The 20199-nt window shown below is 38.6% G+C and overlaps 1 protein-coding gene across 2 annotated transcripts in view; it reads left to right on the top strand.

The window, feature by feature from the left end:
* LOC132110440 (cadherin-23-like) overlaps positions 1 to 19766 on the top strand; it is a 227719-nt gene extending 207953 nt beyond the window's left edge. The window contains exons 45-68 of one of the 2 annotated variants that reach the window (XM_059517040.1): positions 1853 to 2056; positions 2409 to 2867; positions 3072 to 3188; positions 3953 to 4177; positions 4320 to 4489; positions 5098 to 5235; positions 5338 to 5457; positions 7811 to 7988; positions 8250 to 8461; positions 9178 to 9372; positions 9466 to 9579; positions 10148 to 10277; positions 10729 to 10992; positions 11798 to 11959; positions 12040 to 12296; positions 12435 to 12532; positions 15570 to 15690; positions 15771 to 15850; positions 15991 to 16031; positions 16171 to 16231; positions 16455 to 16584; positions 16745 to 16867; positions 17226 to 17336; positions 18346 to 19766. In XM_059517040.1, coding sequence (XP_059373023.1) covers positions 1853 to 2056; positions 2409 to 2867; positions 3072 to 3188; positions 3953 to 4177; positions 4320 to 4489; positions 5098 to 5235; positions 5338 to 5457; positions 7811 to 7988; positions 8250 to 8461; positions 9178 to 9372; positions 9466 to 9579; positions 10148 to 10277; positions 10729 to 10992; positions 11798 to 11959; positions 12040 to 12296; positions 12435 to 12532; positions 15570 to 15690; positions 15771 to 15850; positions 15991 to 16031; positions 16171 to 16231; positions 16455 to 16584; positions 16745 to 16867; positions 17226 to 17336; positions 18346 to 18684 — 4049 coding nt within the window. In that variant the 3' untranslated portion in view covers positions 18685 to 19766. The remainder of the gene's footprint in view (positions 1 to 1852; positions 2057 to 2408; positions 2868 to 3071; positions 3189 to 3952; positions 4178 to 4319; positions 4490 to 5097; positions 5236 to 5337; positions 5458 to 7810; positions 7989 to 8249; positions 8462 to 9177; positions 9373 to 9465; positions 9580 to 10147; positions 10278 to 10728; positions 10993 to 11797; positions 11960 to 12039; positions 12297 to 12434; positions 12533 to 15569; positions 15691 to 15770; positions 15851 to 15990; positions 16032 to 16170; positions 16232 to 16454; positions 16585 to 16744; positions 16868 to 17225; positions 17337 to 18345) is intronic. The other variant, XM_059517037.1, reaches the window with a different exon arrangement.
* Positions 19767 to 20199: the final 433 nt, after the last annotated feature.

The raw sequence follows: 20199 nt of genomic DNA, 5'->3' as shown, positions 1-20199 counted from the left end.
TGCTATAGATTATGTCTGTTTTGTTTTTCATGGTTTCCAAAATTAAAGGCCTCAAAGAGTTTTTAAAAATGTTATGTTGATGTCTTCAAGAGATAATATCAAGAGGCTAATATTCAATTCAACTGCGCTCACATTGATGTGATATTTTCAGAGGTTTTTTTCTGTTATAGAAGAGTCCATTGTTTTTTTTTTGTTTTGTTCTGTTCTTTTGTTTTGTTTTGTGTCACCAACAGTGTTTGGAATAACGCCGTTTAAAAGAACGGCGTTAGGTAACGACGTTATTTTTTCAGAAACGGGGTAATCTAATGAATTACTTTTCCCGTCGTTACAACGCCGTTAACATTACTGGACGTTAAATGCGGTGCGTTACTATTCATTGATTTAATAAACTATGTAATCCGAACGCACCCCTGGCTCAAACAGCGAGTGAGGAGGTGGGTTCATAACGAGATAAGCGATTATGAAAGTGAAGTGACATTCAGCCAAGTATGGTGACCCATACTCAGAATTTGTGCTCTGCATTTAACCCATCCGAAATGCACACACACACAGAGCAGTGAGAACACACACACACTGTGAGCATACACCCGGAGCAGTGGGCAGCCATTTATGCTGCGGCGCCCGGGGAGCAGTTGGGGGTTCAATGCCTTGCTCAAGGGCACCTAAGTCGTGGTATTGAAGGTGGAGAGAGAACTGTACATGCACTCCCCCCACCCACAATTCCTGCCAGCCCGGGACTCGAACTCACAACCTTTCGATTGGGAGTCCGACTCTCTAACCATTAGGCCACGACTTTATGATTGGCTAAGGCAGAGTCATTTGTTTCATGCTACCCAGTCAGAGCCAGTATTTTTACACACATGCCAGCACACGCGCCAGAGGCCACACACACACACCTACGACAGTTAAACAGAGATTCGCAGCAGCAGCAGAGATGGCGAGTCAGGAGCAATCCGATGAAAAGTTGTCATTTTCAAGGTGAAGATAAAAGCACTACTTCAAATTCAAGACAAGGCAAGAACGTGCATGTAATGTGTACATGTAATGTGTGACTCACGCATCTACAAAGCTAGTGGCCAAAAACACTTTTCTTACAAAGATAATACTTGAAGTGCAGGATAAAACTCTTGCTGTCTGCTGACGTGCAATATATATCGAAAGTTATGTACGAACACCTGTCTGCTCTACTCATTTCAACTGACTTTTGCTAAAAATTGCTAAAAAAAAAAAATTAATTCTTTGACATCTAGCAACTTTTTTATTATATACAGTAACGCAAATAGTTACTTTCCCTGGTAACCAGTTACTTTTATTATAGAGTAATTCAGTTACTAACTCAGTTACTTTTTGGAACAAGTAGTGAGTAACTATAACGAATTACTTTTTTAAAGTAACGTTCCCAACAGTGGTCACCAAACAGAAATGGAAAAATAATAACATATTTTCCAAACATTCCCCCTCTGCCATTGGTTGAAAAACATATAAACTCAAGCCATTTGTAAAGGCAGTATTGCTATGTCAGGTTGGTCAGGATGCTCTATAATATAGTTTGCACTATTTAGTTTACTTATAGTTGTCTTTGTATATTAAATGAAGAAAGTATTTTAACATCACATGAATTTAACCTTTAAGCTTTTTGGAAAGTTGGTCTTAAATGAGTAGTTTTTTTTTCAGTGATTTAAAGATCTTAAATTTAATTCCTTTAAATATGCTGATACTTTTATATCTGTGGTGTCAGTTATACAAGATAACCGTCCTCCCACCTTTATACACCCACAGAGTTCCGCGTAATCGAGCACTACTTCCGCTCATGACACGTTCTCTTCCCCACCCCGTGTCTCTGTGTCTCTAGGGGTGGTATCAGTGCGTGGGGGTGCTTTACTGGACCGGGAGGCCTTCTCTGTGCCGTGGGTGGAGCTGTTTCTGCTTGGGGAGGATGTGGGCGGTTTAAACAGCACTGTTCCACTTACAATCACCATCCTCGACATAAATGACAACCCACCTGTCTTCAGTCCATCCAGTTTCACTGTACACCTGCCAGAAAACAGCCCCACAGGTGAGAGTATCAACCTGATGGAGGTAGATGAACTGGTAGAAAAACTACTTTAATCTGGTTTGCTGGTCCCCATTGCAGAGAGTGCAAAGTATTTTTTTGAGAATTTTTTTATTTACAAATGTATTATTTCTCAGTGTGTGTGTGTGTGTATATATATATATTTCGGCTTTACTTACACAATGTAGATTGTGTGTGTATATATACACACACAATCTACATTGTGTAAGTAAAGCCGAAATAAAAATAAATATTACATGGAAAAAACAGAAATCAGAAATACTAAATAAAACAAGTTTCATTTAAAATACAAAAATTTGTAAATCTAACAATGTATCATTGTGTGTATCTTCAGGTGTGGTAGTCACGCAGCTGTCGGCGAGTGATGCTGATGGTGGCTCTAACGGTTGGCTACAGTATCGGTTAGACAGCGGCGCTCAGGACCGTTTTATTGTTGATGCTCTCTCTGGTGCCGTTGTGGTCGGCAATGCTACACTGGACCGAGAGGAGCGTAGCTCGTACCGTCTAGTTGTCATAGCAACTGACCGAGGCACACCCTCTCTCACAGGAACGGCGACGTTAACTGTTGTTCTGGATGATGTCAATGACTCCCGTCCTCGTTTCATACGGCCTGTGCAGACTATCAGCGTTAATGAGTCAACACCGCCAGGAGAGGTCGTAGCTACACTCACTGCCGAGGACCCTGATCTACGACCCCGCCTGGAGTATTACATTATCTCTGTGGAAGCAAAGGATGATTGGAATAATCCAGTGGATGGGCTGCAGCAGTCGTTTGGAATTGACTTTTACACAGGTGACCAATTATGTCTCTCTGCAGAAGTTGCACTTTTAGCCCTCTGAGATGTCACATGTAGCTCTTCATTTGTAATTCAACAACTAAACACTATAGGTTTTTATTACAAATCAGATTTCTATAGAGAAAATGAATGTGATTTTTACTTCCGGGAACCATGTTCTGTCATTTTGTGTTGATATTTGTGTCCATCTTTATTCTTAGGTGCTGTGTTTGTACGAAACCCCTTGAACCGAGAGTTGGTTAACACTTTTGAGATCATCGTTTCAGTGCATGACAATGCCAGTGATGTTATTGACATGTCCGTCAGTGTACCCAACGGTAAGAAAGATCTTTCTTTCTACTTACTTCTTTCTGTCCCTTCTGTTTTCATTTGTTCATCTATTTAATTTACTCACCCTCAAGTCATCCAAGATGCAGATGAGTTTGTTTCTTCATTGGAACAGATTTGGAGAAGTTTACCATTCCATCACTTGCTAATCAATGAATCCTCTGGAGTGAATGGGTGCCGTCAGAATGATAGTCTAAACATCTGATAAAATAATCACAATAATCCACAAGTAGTGCACACAGCTCCAGTACATTCATTAATGTCTTGTGAAGCGAAAAAAAAGGTTTATTACAAATACGCTTGTGGATTACTCACATTAGTTAGTGGATTATTGTTCAGAGCATCTGTTTAAACTCTCATTCTTACAGCACCTATTCCTTGCAGAGGAACCACTGGTGAGCAAGAGATGTAAATTCTGCTTTTCTCCAAATCTGTTCCGCTGAAGAAACAATCTCATCTTTACCTACAAATGCAACTTAAGATAGATCACATTGTAATCTTATTCTTTTATTGCATCTACTAAAAAGACCAGTACGTGCTCTGGGAGCACTTACTATCCACACCAGGCTTATTAACTGGTTTGACTAGAAAACCATGCCGGTAACCAACTTCCAGTTTGTTAGGTTTTCCTTCCTATGATTTAGTTTTTCTTGACCAGCACTAAATCAGCCTGGGCAGTGGGCGGTTGGGGGTTTGTTTCCTTTCCTCTTTCTGAGGAAATCAACTAGTTACGTTTTTTTATTTCTCCCCACAGCCAAATTAACCATCAACGTGCTGGATGTGAATGACAACGCTCCTCGTTTTCGCCCTTTCGGGGTAGCGAACTTCTCAGAGAGGATTCTGGAGGGCGCTGTGTCTGGTACCACACTGCTGTCGGTGACGGCTGTGGATCCTGATAAAGGGCCCAATGGACAGATCATCTACCAGCTCCTACACCTGCCCCGTGGAGACTACATAAGACTTGAAGACCCTTCTACAGGTTACACACATGAATATATATCCTCATTTCTACAACATTGCTATCAGTGGTCTAATGTTTTTCCCTAAATTATTGAAAAATGGGTGGTTTAATTCCATCTCTAAACTCCATGTTGTGTGTCTTTCTAAATCACTATCCACAGGTAAAATTATGGCCAATCGGACTGTGGATTATGAACAAGTGCAGTGGTTGAATTTCACAGTGCGTGCTCAGGATCACGGCATGCCTCCTCGCTTTGCTGAACTTCCTGTGTATTTGCGCATTGTTGATGTCAACGACAACAACCCAGTTTTTCAGCAACCTTTATATCAGGTAAATCAGAACAAACCAAAGAGCGTCAGGATACTGTGCAGGTTGAATGCTTTTCTTTCCTTCTAAATTCAGGAAGAAAGTTAATTCTGATGGAGGAAAATAGAGGTGTAAAGCTGATATAGTGGTGTCAAAGTTTGACACTTTGGTGAAAATGTTTCTGTGTTGCTTTTTGCTTATTCAATGTAAAATCTTAATGACAAATAGTATGAATTTTAAGCATGACAAATTAATATTTATATAATTATTTAGTTAATGTGTCATAATGCATTTTAATGTCACAGTTTTCAAAATCAGTTTATATCAATGCAGTGTTAATGTTTTCATTGTTGCTTTAGGCTTTTCACGTTTTCCACTAAACAGTGCAACATTGATCAAAAATAAGAAATGTTTCTTGAGAGCCAACTATTTGAATGACGCTGAAGACTGGAGTTATGATGCTGAAAATTCAGCTTTGCATCACAGGAATAAATTAAATTTTAAAATATATTTTAACAGTTATGTTAAATTGTAATAATGTTTCACAATATTAAAAATCTAATAAATTCAGCCTTGGTGAGCATAAAGTAAGAGACTTGAACCAAAGATTTTCTGTATGTTTGTGTTTACAGAAGTCCATTTTTGAGGATGTTGCACTCAGCACCATTATTGTAAGTGTGAGTGCGACAGATGCAGACTCCGGTCTGTTCTCTGTCATTGAATATGGACTAGTGGATGGAGAGGGCAAGTTCGGCATCACACCCACTACGGTGAGTGTGTTGGTGTGAAAGCTATAGACAATAAGAATAAGACAATAAGAAATGCCATTTATAATGTCATTTATATGCCATGTTGATGTCCTGTGTTATCAGGGTGACATCTACATCCTGTCTGCACTGGACAGAGAGACCAAGGACCGTTACACTCTCACAGCCTATGCCAGGGACAACCCCGGAGGCAGCCCCAACAACCGCAGAGAAAACTCCGTCCAGGTACACACAATGTGTGGATGAGCTGAGTGTGAATTTCAACCATTTTATTACCTCAAAAAAATAATTTGAAACACATCACTTTATAACTAGATAGTAACGTTTGTAGGCAAACTTTACGTTGGCTTGAAAAAGCCTAGCCAGAAAGTTTGAATTTTTTTTAAAGGCTTTCAGTTTTAGCTCATTTTAAGTAGTTTAAAAGTTTTGAAGGCCATACAATCTATCAGAAAAAATCGATTAATAAATATATAAGATATAGTAAACTAGAATGTTGCTAACATGATTAGCAAGTGACTAGTATGTCGCTAGCATGATTAACAAGTTACTAGCATGTCGCTAGCGTGTTTCCAGCATACTTAGAATGTCTCTAGCATTTTGCTGGCATTATTAGCAAGTATCTAGCAAGTTACTAGCATGTTGTAAGCATGTTTATATCATGTTTCTAGCATGATTAGTAATTTACTAGCATGTTGTTCAAATTATTAGCAAGCGACTAGCATGTCGCTATCATGTTGTTAGCATGATTAGCAAGTGACTAGCATGTCATTAGCATGATTAGCAAGTGATGAGCATGTTGTTAGCATGATTAACAAGTTACAGGCATGTAGTTAGCATGATTAGCAAGTTATTAGCATGTTGTTAGCATGTTTAGCAAGTTACTAGAATGTTGTTAGCATGTTTATATGCTAATTCAGCTAAAACCAGTTGACCTGCTAAAAAAGTGGCCAAAACCACTTTAAAACCAGCTTGTTAAACCAGCCAAAGCAGCCAATCAGCTTAGGCTGGTTTTAGCTATATTTTCAGTAGGAAGTTGTTAAGCTTTGCTGTGCAGTAGACAGCTTAAATACACCATAAGTCTTATTGTATAAAAAAATTTCACCCCCTCAATGAAAGTCAGATTTTAAGTGGTTTTGATAGTCTGGTTTATGAAAACTGTAAGCCGGATGGATCAGTTAGAAAAGATATAGCGACCCGAGTCAGACCAGTCTGAAGGTCTGACCTGAGCTTGGCAGTTGTAGCTTCAAAAGTTTAGGAGGAGATACTATTTAAAATTTGGTCTCAGAAGAAGAAGAAGTTTTCATCGGATTTCAGTAAGTTGGCTTTTACAAGCCAACTTAAAGGGATACTCCACCCCAAAATGAAAATTTTGTCATTAATTAAAATCTCTGTTCGTCTTTGGAACACAATTTAAGATATTTTGGATGAAAACCGGGAGGCGTGTGGCGGTTCCACTGATTGCCAAGTAAGTTACACTGTCAAGGTCCAGAAAAGTATAAAAGACATCGTCAGAATAATCCATCTGCCATCAGTGTTTCAACCGTAACGTTATGCATCTGCCATCAGTGTTTCAACCGTAACGTTATGAAGCAACAACAATATTTTTTTGTACCAGAAGAAAACAAAAATAATTCTGCAAACTGCGTACACTGTTCTGTGTCAGCCGCGATATGAGGATGCATTTTCTACATGTATTTACGCTTTGATTTGAAAGAAAACAGCACATCCTTGTGTCACGGTGGACACAGAAGAGTGTACGCAGTTTGCATTCAGCAGATATTCTCCAAAATGGCACTATGGTGATGAGTTGAGACAGAGGAGACAAATTGTTGAATAAAGTCGTTATTTTTGTTTTCTTCTCATACAAAAAATATTCTTGTCATGCTCCGGCTCGTTCAGACACAAGCAGATGAACGTGTGTCATCATTTTATCTCACTTTGAAATCAATGTTCAAACAACCTGTTCTGCAAAATAAGGACCAGTTGACCACAGGAAGAAAACCAAACATGGATAAAATGATTTGAGCAAGAGACGGTGACGCATTCAAGGCGGAGCCATCTTCACTTCCAGTTCCTGTTTAAGGAGGATATGAAGAGAGCATCAGCTTTGCAAATGAGGTTTCACAAGAGATGAAGTGTTTGTGAGGCCAAATGTTCAGCTTGCACTTCCTCTATTCACACTGTGTTGTTATGAGGAAGTGGGAAGTTGTAGAAGCAAAACAAGCTGAAAATTTAAATGCAATCAGCTGATGCAATTTTAAATGCCAACTTGGCATAATATTCATAAATTCCAGATGTGAGTAAAAATGCAAATACAAATCAGCTTTGATGAGTCCAGATGGGCAGTCTGCATCGTCATGATGTGTTTTAAATTTAATTGTTGGTTTGCCGTGTTCCCAACCAGTGATAAATATCTTGTACATGTTTGCATTTTTTTGCACAGAACGTTTCAGTTTCATGTGAACAGTTTTGCGTGAGCTGACCTAAAAAAAACAAAAAACAAAAAAGCCTTCGCTACTCCACCTTAACACCTCTGTATCAGATCTCTAAACTCCGTCTCTCTCTGTGTGTCTCTCAGGTGCAGTTGACAGTGATGGATGTAAATGATTTCCGCCCATGTTTCTCAGAGAGAGTCTACACCTCTAGTATGTTTGAGAATGAGCCGGTTGGTACATCAGTGATCACAATGAAGGCCCTTGACCTCGATGAGGGGGAGAATGCATTACTTACCTACACTCTACAGGGTCCCGGAGCGGGTAAATCACACTCACACACACACACACACAGAGATATACAGAAATACAGATTTCTTTTAATTGCATAGCACTTTAAATCTACTTTCTTAAATTTGAATTGCTATTCACCATCCTGTTTACAACCTTGATTTAAAATCGGGAAATTAATTGGAAATTAAAGACATTGTCAATTTACTTTCCATGTACAGTTTGATAAACCCACTCGAATACAGCTACATAGTTTGATGATGTTGCTGATGTCTCTTCCTCTCTCTTTTACAGATGCGTTTTCTCTGGATCCTGACACTGGGCTGATTCGCTCCCTGCGGTTACTGCAGAGTTTTGAGAGGTTTAATCTGACTGTGGTGGCAACCGATCATGGCAGAACGCCACTCTGGGGAACCGCCAGTCTTCAGATCACTGTCATAGATGTCAATGATAACAGGCCGGTCTTTGTGCGGCCTGCCAATGGCACTATCATGCACATACTTGAGGTGTGAGGCAGTGAAAAACCAAGTGCTCATTTTTATTACTAAAATATATATATTGAATGCAGGCTTTCTCACTCATCCTACAAATTACAACTCAACCGCTTTGATGTGTTCTCAGTTATCCCACAACGCTCTTCTTCTGTCTTCCTCATTGTCGTTCTTACTTCATATGTCCTTTATAGGAGTATCCATTACATGTAGCTGTCTAGTTGCATGCTGAAACATGCAGTAGAGATCTAGTGTTTGCTTGTGTGGTCTTCTGACAGCCAGAGTGAAAAGATCGTGTTGCAGATCTTTGTGATGATTGTGAAGTTCTTTATTCCTGAGCCCAAGTGATGGAATTCACCCCTGTGATTCAGAGAGATGTTAACCATAGTTTCATAGCGGACAGTATTTTGAGATCTTTGTGCAAACTTTGTAAACTTTATTTGCAGCAAGGACCGTCTTCAAAACCTTTGAAATGCCTTTGATTAGAGTCAAAAGCACTAAATGGCACAAAAATAAAATAAGAGATTCTCTGTTTGTCATTCTGACTAAAATCTCTCACATGGACAAATGAACAGGGGTGAGTACTCACCATTCAATAGTTTGTCACATGGAGGTCTGTCAAATTTGATACCCCATACCTGGGGTGTGAGAGCTTGGATGACCTGTTTTGTTCAGGGTCAGACATCATGAATGAGTGACCATCCGGTCATGTTTTGTGTGTGTTCTTGCAGGAACAGCCTCCTGGGCTGGTGGTGTATGAAGTGTTCGCCACAGACGAGGATGAGGGGGTGAACGGAGAAGTCCGGTACAGCTTCCTGCAGACTGGAGCAGGAAATAGAGACTGGGAGAACTTCCATATTGATGCAGTGACCGGAGTGATCACCACTGCGGTTAAACTGGACAGAGAGAAACATGCCCTGTACAGTGTGAGTTGCTCTTTCTAACCAGACACAAAGACAAATGAAAACAGCCGAAAACCTTGGTGCAATGACAATTGAAATCTCTGTATTGGTGTGCAGCTGGTTGTGGTGGCGTATGACCTCGGGCAGCCCGTCCCGTATGAGACCATGCAGCCGCTGCAGGTGGCTCTGTCTGACATCGACGACAATGAACCTGTTTTTCTTAAACCTCCGGTAATGTTTTGATCATTTGTTTTTAAAAATCAGACACATCATTCTATTTTGAAACATTTAAATCAAACTTAAAAATATTTTAAAAAAAAATCATTTGATTGACAAAATATCTTCATGATCTTTACTTAATATATATAGCCTGAATTCTCTGTAAGTCGCTTTGGATAAAAGCATTTGCTAAATGCGTTAATGTAAATGTATTGTGAAACAAAGCAAATAATGCAATGTAATGCAGTGATGACAGAGATGTAAATAAACATTCCTCGAAAGCCTGATGTATTGAATCACATTTTAACATACTTCAAAAAAAGAAGTTATAAAAAAGTATAAACTATTGTCTAATAAAAATTTAAAAAAGTATAAACTATTGTCAAATGACAGAATGCATGTAGTAATCAGGTTTTTCAGCAAAGTTTTGATCATGTTGCTATTTTAGAGGCCTTAACTTTTCATATCAAATATGATAAAGTAGGCTTTATGGGGTTGAGGACTTCTACATCATGAAATGTGATGCTTGAAAAATTCTGCATCACTTATTGCTTAATTCTGTGTGTTGCATGTATTTCAGAGAGGAAGTTTGCCATATCAGCCTCTGTCGGTGCCTGAGCACTCGTCTCCTGGGACTGTTGTGGGCAATGTGACTGGTGCAGTGGACGCGGACGAGGGCTCTAATGCTATCGTCTACTATTTCATTGCAGGTGTGGACACAGTGTTAAACAGCAAAAATGAACCCCTATATATGATTTTTGCATCATTATACCAAGCTTATCCAATGTTAGGCTCCGTTCAGCTCTTACAGAAGGAGTTTGACTTTGAACTTAATGAGAATTGTGATTGGATGTTTCCTGAATAATCATCTGGCAGTAATCTCTCTGCTGAACATATTCATGAAAAAATTAAATTTCATATGTGAACAAACAAACACTCTTGATCAACTATTGTAGGACTCTTTCTTCATAGAAATTTCCACCTACAATTACAAATGTATCACTCGGTTTGCACAACTTTGTTGAATCAGCAGAAGATGGTGAAATCCAGATTTCTGAGAAACTTTGAAATTTCCTTGTAAACTTGGCCGAACAATGGTAGTATTTCATGCATGGCCAGTGTAAATGTTTTATTAAATGCATTACTGATGTTCCTTTCTAGGAGGCGATACCGAGGGAAACTTTGGCATGAGTGCGGCAGGGGTTTTACAGGTCAAAAAAGATCTGGATCGGGAAGAAATCCCAGTGTATTCCATCATTGTTAAAGCTTCCAGTAACCGAAACTGGTCTCCTCCGAGAGGTCAAAGGTCACAGCGGGCCCAAGTGCTTGATCCAAGCCGTGACCCTACATTACAGGAAGTAAGAATCTTCCTTGAGGACATCAACGACCAGTCTCCAAGATTCACAAAGATGGAGTACACTGCAGGTAACAGCTTTATTTTATTTGTTTTTATTTCAGCTTTTGACCACTGTTTTAAGTTTAATTTTGGGGCTTCGTTTACTTTAGACCAAATAAATAAATAATATTGGAGGCAAAGCTATCTAGCACCATTATCAGCTCAAAACTGAGCTTTTCTTCTGCTTGCAAATTTTAAACTCGTTGGTCTTCTACTTAAGCTACTTCAGCTTCCACTTCTACTTTTTGCTCCTTATCTAAAATTGATTAAATTAGATTTTTCAAACTCTGTCATCTTCATTCAGAGTAGTAAAATTAAATTAAATTAAATTTCAATTAAAATAAAATAAAATTATATAAAATAAAAGTTATATAAGTTATGAAGACAAGGTAAAAATTTGCCAAGATAGTTTAGTGCAGCCCTCATATAACAAAACGGAATAAAATAAACGTTTTTGTTTACATAATATATGTGTGTGTATTGTGTATATTTATAATGTGTATATATACATTTACCTGTATTTACATGTATGTATTTATATTCCTTTAATTTATATCATATATGAATATATTTAATAAATAAACGTAACATATTTTTCTTATATATACATGCATGTGTGTATTTATGAGTACATAATAAATATGCAAAGTACACACACATATGTAAACAAAAACATTTATTTTGGATGCGATTAATCACGATGAACCATTTGACAACACTATAATGTATTATATAAATTATTTTTTATATTAATTTCTTAATTTATATATTATTAGAGTTTTTTTTTTAAATTGCTTTACAATTTGATTTTATTTTTACTTACATGTCTGTCAGGTGTGGCTGCGGATGCTAAAGTGGGCTCTGATCTGATCCGGGTTCAAGCGATTGATAATGACATTGGCAACAACAGTCTTGTTCTTTATCACATTCTGTCCATCCGCTACATCAAACTGCATTACAATGACTCTGAAGACATGGGCAACGTCTTCATCATCGGTCTGTGCCCATTACACACTCTTAAACTCTCTGTTTAAATGTCTGTTTATTATTTTCTAGTGACTCTTCTTTGTTTTCAGGTGAGACTGATGGAATCATCCGAACGTTTGACCTGTTTATGGCATATGATCTGGGTTATTTTGTGGTGGAGGTTCTGGCGAGAGATCTGGCAGGACACAGTGACGTGAGTCTAGTGGGCATTTACATTCTGAGAGACGACCAGCGGGTGAAAATCGTCATTAATGAGATACCGGAGCGTGTCCGGCTGTTTCAGGAGGAGTTTATAAACCTGCTCTCAAACATCACAGGAGCCATAGTTAACACTGATGATGTACAGGTACATGTGTGTTTGTGCTGTCTTTTTAAATATCATAAAAAATTAGATTACAGTCCTTATCTGTACAAAGTTAGATCAGTATTATATCTCCTGATCTTAACCATGCAATTGAATGAATCAGATATTTCTTTCCCATAGTTTCATGTGGATAAAAAGGGAAGAGTGAACTTCGCTCAAACCGATGTTCTGATTCATGTAGTCAACAAGCAGACCAACCGTATTCTAGATGTGGAGAGGTAAGAGGTATAGACGGTTTCATCGGGCGCACGCGCCTGGACCTAAGTTAAATTCCGGTCTGTGTTGTGTATATCGGTCTGGCTGCAGTGCCTTCTACAAACGCAGTTAAAGTCAAGGTGATGAGTAGACTGAAGTTGGGCTCAGGTGGTTGTGCTGCGGGATGTGTTTCCCATACATTTATTTATTTTTAGAGACTCGCCACAATTTTAAAACTGATCGATTTTCAAAAAGGCTTCGCTGAATAAACATGAGTAACGTTACGTACTGCACGTTTAATAATAATAATTCCTTACATTTATATGTTTAAATATCAAAACGAGGCACAGGTGTTTTTATTTCGCTGTATTTCTGAAGGAAGACTTGCATGTGCCTGATAAAGCAGCGTATGAGCGTACCAGCTCTGCTCTGTTTACAACTGTTACTGGGGAAGCCTCTATTTCTCGCGCTTTATGTCTATGCTTTAAAACATCTCCTGCTGGCAAAGAATGAATCTGCATTTTCATTAAGTCCGCTTGATCCACGCGGCAAACTTATTTTGTTTGTTATCAAAAATTATCTACTCTAGAGGGACTTGGCTGTTGTTATTGATTCTATTTGGAAGTCTACCGGAAGTTAAGTTAGGTCCAAAAAGCGCGCATGCGCAGTAATGTTTGTTTATGTTGTGGCCGTTGAAACCGTCTATACAGTACAGGACCAAACATGACCTACATGTCAAATAGGTTTCTTTAACTATACCGCAGAGGTGGAAAGAGTACAAAAATATTCTACTCAAGTAAAAGTACCATTACATTAATGAAATTTTACTTAAGTACAAGTAAAAGTACCAGTCTAAAAATCTACTCACGTAAAAGTAAAAAGTAGCTCATTTAAAATTTACTCAGAGTAAAAATTACTTGGTTACATTTTAACAGTGGGAGGGAGTCAAAATGGGACAGACCAAGGGTGTCAAACTCAGTTCCTGGAGGGCCACAGTCCTGCACAGTTAAGATATAACCCTAATTAAACACACCTGATCCAGCTAATCGAATCATTTAGGTTTATTTGAAAACTACATGATATGTGTGCTGGAGCAGGGTTAGAACTAAACTCTGCAGGGCTACGACCCTCCAGGAACTGAGTTTGACACCCCTGGGATAGGTCTATTAATCTCAAACTAGTTGTTTTTAATTAAAGGAATCAGTTATTTAGAATAATAAAACATTTGGGCTGTTACCAGGCAAATCAGTATCAACAAACTCATCTTTTAATGCATAGGAAATGCAGAAGATTCATTGGAAGTGGCATTTAGATGTATTACACTGTTTAGTGCCGGACAAGAATGCATTTAACCTGCAGTTACAAATGCATGAATAATGTTTTGATATACAAGACATAAAATGTTGAATACTCATTTGAAATGATAAGAAATTAATTATTTAAAAAAATCAAAAGATACTTTAAATGTGAAATCAAAATGGCCAGTATGTGTCAGCAAGTCACTGTTAATAAGTGAGTCATTGCGACTGAACCGACTCATTAAAATGGTTGATTCATTCAGGAACGAAACATGTCACGTTGCTCAGAGACGCAAAACTGTGCTTTGGTGGCTGTGTTTGGAATTATTTTCTGTTGTAGAAATAGAGCTAAAAAAGGCAATATGGTGTCTAAAACGCAAGTCTCTTAGTTAACTTGTTTACTGAACTGTTATATATATGTATGTATATATTCATGATGATTTTTGGTGGAAAAGACAGCATTCTTTGTGTGATTTTGATTTAATATATGAAATTATATAAATATGTGAATTTTCTGCCCCTATATCTTCAATTTTGTGATCATTCTAAATGGATTTTAGGAGACTGAATCACACAGTGAAAGAACGCACTATAAATGCGCGCGCACATCATTAAAACAAAAATAGCACACTCCTCACCACTGTCTTTTTGGCTAATTTGTGCAAAACCTCTTGCTAAAATGTCAAAGCTTCATTTTAACCACCAATGCAACGATGCAATTATTTAGCTTACCTCTACATTCTTGCGAAGGGTTGATGTCTTGTCGAGATTTTATAAGCTGCTAGTTTGGTCTTCCTAGGCAAGTACAGCTTACACTGCATAATAGAGCATACATATGGCCAGGGTTCACTTTTTTTCCTTCGAGTTCAACTTCAGAATATGACGGGGTTTCGTTTTCAGCGGTGTCTGCACCACTAACGCCTGTTTTGTCCGTCTGCATCTTTCTTGTGATTTTAGCGCCAGTTTGCCCTCCTGCCCATTATTTACTGCCGTAGTTTCCAGGGAGCGATTTCTTTTTTTTTTTTTTTTACTCAGTAATTAATGTGTTTTAAAATGTAGCGAAGTACAATACTTCAAACAAAATATACTTAAGTAAAAGTAAAATTACAGATTTAAAAAATTACTTTAAAAAGTATTAGTACACAAAAAAGCTACTCAATTACAGTAACGCGAGTAAATGTAATTCGTTACTTTCCACCTCTGCTATACCGGTTGCTTTTTCATCTACACAGATAATTGAACATAGAAATATTGATTATTGCGTATGTGACCCTGGACCACAAAACCAGTCTTAAGTCGTAGGGGTATATTTTTAGCAATAAAAAAAAAAAAACACTGTATGGGTCAAAATTATAAATTTTTCTTTTATGCCAAAAAATCATTAGGATATTGAGTAAAGATCATGTTCCATGAAGATATTTTGTCAATTTCCTACCGTAAATATATCAAAACTTAATTTTTGATTAGTAATATGCATCGCTAAGAACTTAATTTGGACAACTTCAAAGGTGACTTTCTCAATATTTCAATTTTTTTGGACCCTCAGGTTCCAGATTTTCAAATAGTTGTTTCTCTGCCAAATATTGTCCGATCTTAACAAACCATACATCGATGGAAAGCTTATTTATTCAGTTGTTAGATTATGTATACATCTCAATTTCGAAAAAAAAAATCGACACTTAAGACCAGTGGTCCAGGGTCACATCCACAGTTGCTTTGATCCATTGAGGAAGATTGATTGATTCACTGAATTGGTTTTCAGGGTGATTCAGCTGATCGATGAGAACAAGGAGCAGTTGAGGAATCTGTTTAGAAACTACAACGTTCTGGATGTTCAGCCTGCTGTGACCGCTCGTGCACCTGATGACCTCACCACCTTACAGGTGTGTTTGTTTGTATACAGTGTATTTCTTGTATTAAAAATATTTTGTATACAGCATTAATGCCTATTTATCTCTTTCAGATGGCCATTATCATCTTAGCAGTTTTACTCTTCCTTGCTGCCATGTTGTTTATCCTGATGAACTGGTATTACCGCACAGTGTGAGTACTTTCATTAGAGGATCTAATGAAGCATTAGTGTCTTGTGGAAGAAGCAGCACATCAAATCATGTTCTGTCGCTTGTCATGTTCTATGCAAAACCAGGTATCTGAGGTTCTGAGGTTTTTCTTGTTTTTAACAGGCACAAAAGGAAGCTGAAGGCAATTGTTGCTGGCTCCACAGGTAAGCTGCTGGGAATGTCCCATCCCTACGATTGGAGGAAGCTGAGACTAATTATCACACAAGCTGAAGTTTAAAAATCATGGCTTTGTGTTTGTTGTCATGGTAACAGCGTGTTTGGTTTTTCTCTCTCTATCTACAGGAAATCAGGGCTTGATGGATATTCTGGATATGCCCAACACAAACAAGTACACATTTGAAGGGTGAGTGAGCAATACAATGGTGTTGTTGATATGAACCTTTATGTATATGTGTTAACAGAGCTCCAGATTGCTAAAATAATCACACGCGACAAAACTTAACATACTCTTAATATATGAGATATGATCAAAATGGAATGTTGTTTATTATCTAGAATAGACTGAATTGTAAGGTTTAACTGATTATGATCTCAATGCTTCTCTTTCTCTGTTTTTGTGCTTATAGAGCAAATCCAGTGTGGCTAGATCCTTTCTGCAGGAATCTGGAGTTAGCAGCACAGGCAGAGCATGAGGACGACCTTCCTGAAGACTTAAGTGACATTGCTGACCTCTGGAACAGCCCGGCTCGCACACACGTAATAAACTCACAAAACACTGACAGAATTATGCCATGGTGCATGTATTGTTATCACAAGAACCTAGACCTTAGAACCTTTGTCTTCTCTTGCTTTTGTAGGGTACTTAAGTGTCATCTTCACTTTATAGGTTACTAAATAAATATCTTGTCTTCTATAGGGTACATTTGGACATGAACCTCAGGCCTCTAAACCGGAAGATGACCGATATCTACGAGCTGCTATTCAGGAGTATGACAACATCGCCAAACTTGGACAAATCATGAGAGAGGGGCCAATCAAGGTGAGAACATTAGCTATAAATCTGACATTAGAGCTCCTGATGAATCTGTCAAAGGTTGGAGAACATAAACAGGCAAACCATAAAATCTTTGATAGCACAAACAGAAGATGGGATCATCATAGAGTTTCAGTACTTTTTGAGGCCTGATTCCTAGACTCAAATCCAAACTTGAACATATTTCAAATGTATTTTCAGTTTAGAATCAAAGTTTTTAGTGTTAAACCAAGACTTAAACTCAGTTTGGGAGCCAATATAATATAATGTGGAGTGAGATCATTTTCTTGAGGCGAAATATCAGAATCATGCTGTAGGATTCAGCTCATAAGATACCACATGACCAATGCTGCCATTCAATCAGGGCTCGCTGCTCAATGTGGTTCTGGATGACTACCTGAGACTCAAAAAGCTGTTTGCTGCCCGCATGGTCACCAAGTCAACCAGCCACGGTGACCAATCATCAGTCACAGAGGTGGGCAATATGACAGGGTGCTGTGTTTGCTCTTCCTCTACACCCCTTTTCCTCACTGCTGGCTGACTATGTCTCCACCCTTTCCTATCAATAGAATCCCTGGGTTCTCCTGATGCTCAGAGTCATGTGACCCTGCTGATGTTTCCCAGGCTGGTTCACAGCCTGCTCACTGCTCTTCACTGCTTCACAGATGTGTTTGCTGCTCTCTCTAGGTGTTTCCTCTAAAACTACTGTAATATTCTAAGATTTTGTGTTGTTAATGTTTATTTTTTTCCGTCTCCTTCTTACATTGTCTTTCTTACATTTTCAATCCATGACAATCATCCCATCACTCCATCTATCCTTTCTTCTGTCCAACCATCGTGCATCCATTTATTCGCCCATGCATCCATCAATAATTGAATTTGTCAATAAATGCATCCATTCATCACTGTATCCATCATTCCTTTTATTCATCCAACATGCATCCATCTGATTGACAACTCCATCCCACCATCCATGCATTCATCACTCCATCATTGCATCCATCAATCCTTCTATCCACCCTTCGTGCATCCATCTACCAATCCATAAATGTATCTGACTATCCATAATACCATTTATCAACCAAACTGTTAATTCCTCCACCCGTTTAACCATTCATCCATGCATCTATACATCCTTGCATCCAACAACTATTGCATCTGTCCATAATTCAATCTCACTATACATTCATCATTGCATCCTTCCACCAATTTATAATTCATCAATCAATATTTGCATATGTCCTTAATTACATCCTACAAATGTGCATCCATGACTCCATCATTCCATTCATCTAATTATCATTGTATCCTACATTCCTACATTGTATCCATCCACCAATCCATAAATCCATTCATACGTCCACTCACCCAACCATCCCTCCATCCATTCATTCATCTATTCATGCATTCATCTTTGCATCAATTCCATTAAATCATTAAATCATCATTTTATCCATCCATCCATCCATGTTCTTTTCTCCCAGCTGATCCAAAGTGACCTGGAAGAAGATGATGATGAGCGCGTTGGTGTTGGAGGACGAGGAACCCTTCGCTTCAAGCACAAACTACCGATCGAGCTCAGGGGTCCTGACGGGGTGCATGCAGTTCACGGCAGCACAGGCACACTGTTGACCTCTGACCTCAACAGCCTGCCTGAAGATGACCAGCGTGCTCTGGCACGCTCCCTTGAAACCTTGCACGCAGATGGCGGACTGTATGCCGAACGCAACGCCCGAACAGAATCTGCAAAATCCACACCTTTGCACAGAAACAAGGGCAGCGACACTCTGTCTGAGAGTCCGTTAGAGATCACAGAATTATGACTAGCCGAGGCCTCGCTGGTCTGAGAAAACTACAACATGCATGGCACTCCTGGCTCTTTGTTTTCAACAGAAAATCTCTTCTGTAATGTGGAGAAGAGTTCAGGTTTGTAAGGGCTAGGTGTGAGGAAGGTGTGTAGATGAGTGTGTGGGCCTGGAACACCCAAATCAAGGGTGGCTCATCTTGTCAGGGCTATTTCAAGAGTATGAGACTGTTGCTACACACACTCAAACTACACAATGGGTAACGAATGCACTCTCAGACCAGTGGAAGGCCAAATACGGACACTAGTTTTTATTTATTTAGTTTAGCTTTTTCACATAGGACACCGGGGAATAACATGGTGATGTATGTGTATAATGAACTGTTGAATTGCTTAGGAGAGTGTATCTCTCGGGCTTTTCACACCGCAATTAACCCTGGCTTAAGCAACATTTCACACTTGGAAATTGAAAAGGGTTTAACTCTGGGTTCTGAAGCTAAGACAGAGTTAGCAGCAGTATTTATTGCAGTGCCATGGTTATATAGTGTGAAACTGTGCAGTGCTAGTAAATGTTGATATGTGTAGATACTGACAACCAGTCCTAAATGAAATCATTCAAATATTCATGCAGTTCGTATGGCTGCAGGAAGGATCTTTTTACAATTAGTAGAGGGGGGAAGACGTGGCCTAGTAGTTAGAGAGTTTGACTCCTAACCCTAAGGTTTTGGGTTCTTGAGCAATGCACCAGACCCCCAACTGCTCCTAGGGCGCCGCAGCATAAACGGCTGCCCACTGCTCCGGGTGTGTGTTTACTTCTCTGTTTGTGCACTTTGGATGGGTTAAATGCAGAGCACAAATTCTGAGTATGGTCACCATACTTGGCTGTATGTCACATCACTTTTTATTTATTTATTTTTTTTAGAATAGTCAATGTTTAAAAGTATTGAACAGTGATGTTAAACATGTTAACTGGAGAAATTATATAACAGTATTATTTTTGTATGTATATTTTTTTCCTATAGTGTTTAAATTCACAAAGCACGATTCCAAAAATACTGTTTTCATGCAGGCGATCCAAACAGTTGCAATGTCTGCCATTGATCAAAAGGGTTCCAAAAGGTTTATAAAAGCAGGTTACGTGCTTTAAAATGTAAAAACAATGTGTTCCCTGAACATGACAACACATGGTAGAGTATTAACAATGTGCATTATTATTTATATTTATTTATTTAAACAAACCAACCAACCAACCCTGGGTTAAAAGGTAAGTGTGAAAAGTCCATCTGATATAAAGAAACGATCATAAGAAAATATAATGTACTGCAAGCTGCTGTGTGCTGATGTCTTTACAGTGAGATTTAAGACATTATTAAAATGAACTCAATCTATAAAAACTGTAAACTATCTAAAAAAAAATGTGGAAGACTGCATTCAAGAAAATGGACTGAAAGCCGTTCCATGGACCAATGGGGAAAGCCAGTTAGCAGACTAAACACTGTTTGCACTGGACTTACTGAGGTTTGTCTGGTCAACT

The sequence above is a fragment of the Carassius carassius genome, chromosome 30 (assembly GCF_963082965.1).
Source record: "Carassius carassius chromosome 30, fCarCar2.1, whole genome shotgun sequence".
NCBI lineage: Eukaryota > Metazoa > Chordata > Actinopteri > Cypriniformes > Cyprinidae > Carassius > Carassius carassius.
Note: the sequence above shows the minus strand (reverse complement) of the source record. Positions and strands in the feature narration are given on the sequence as shown.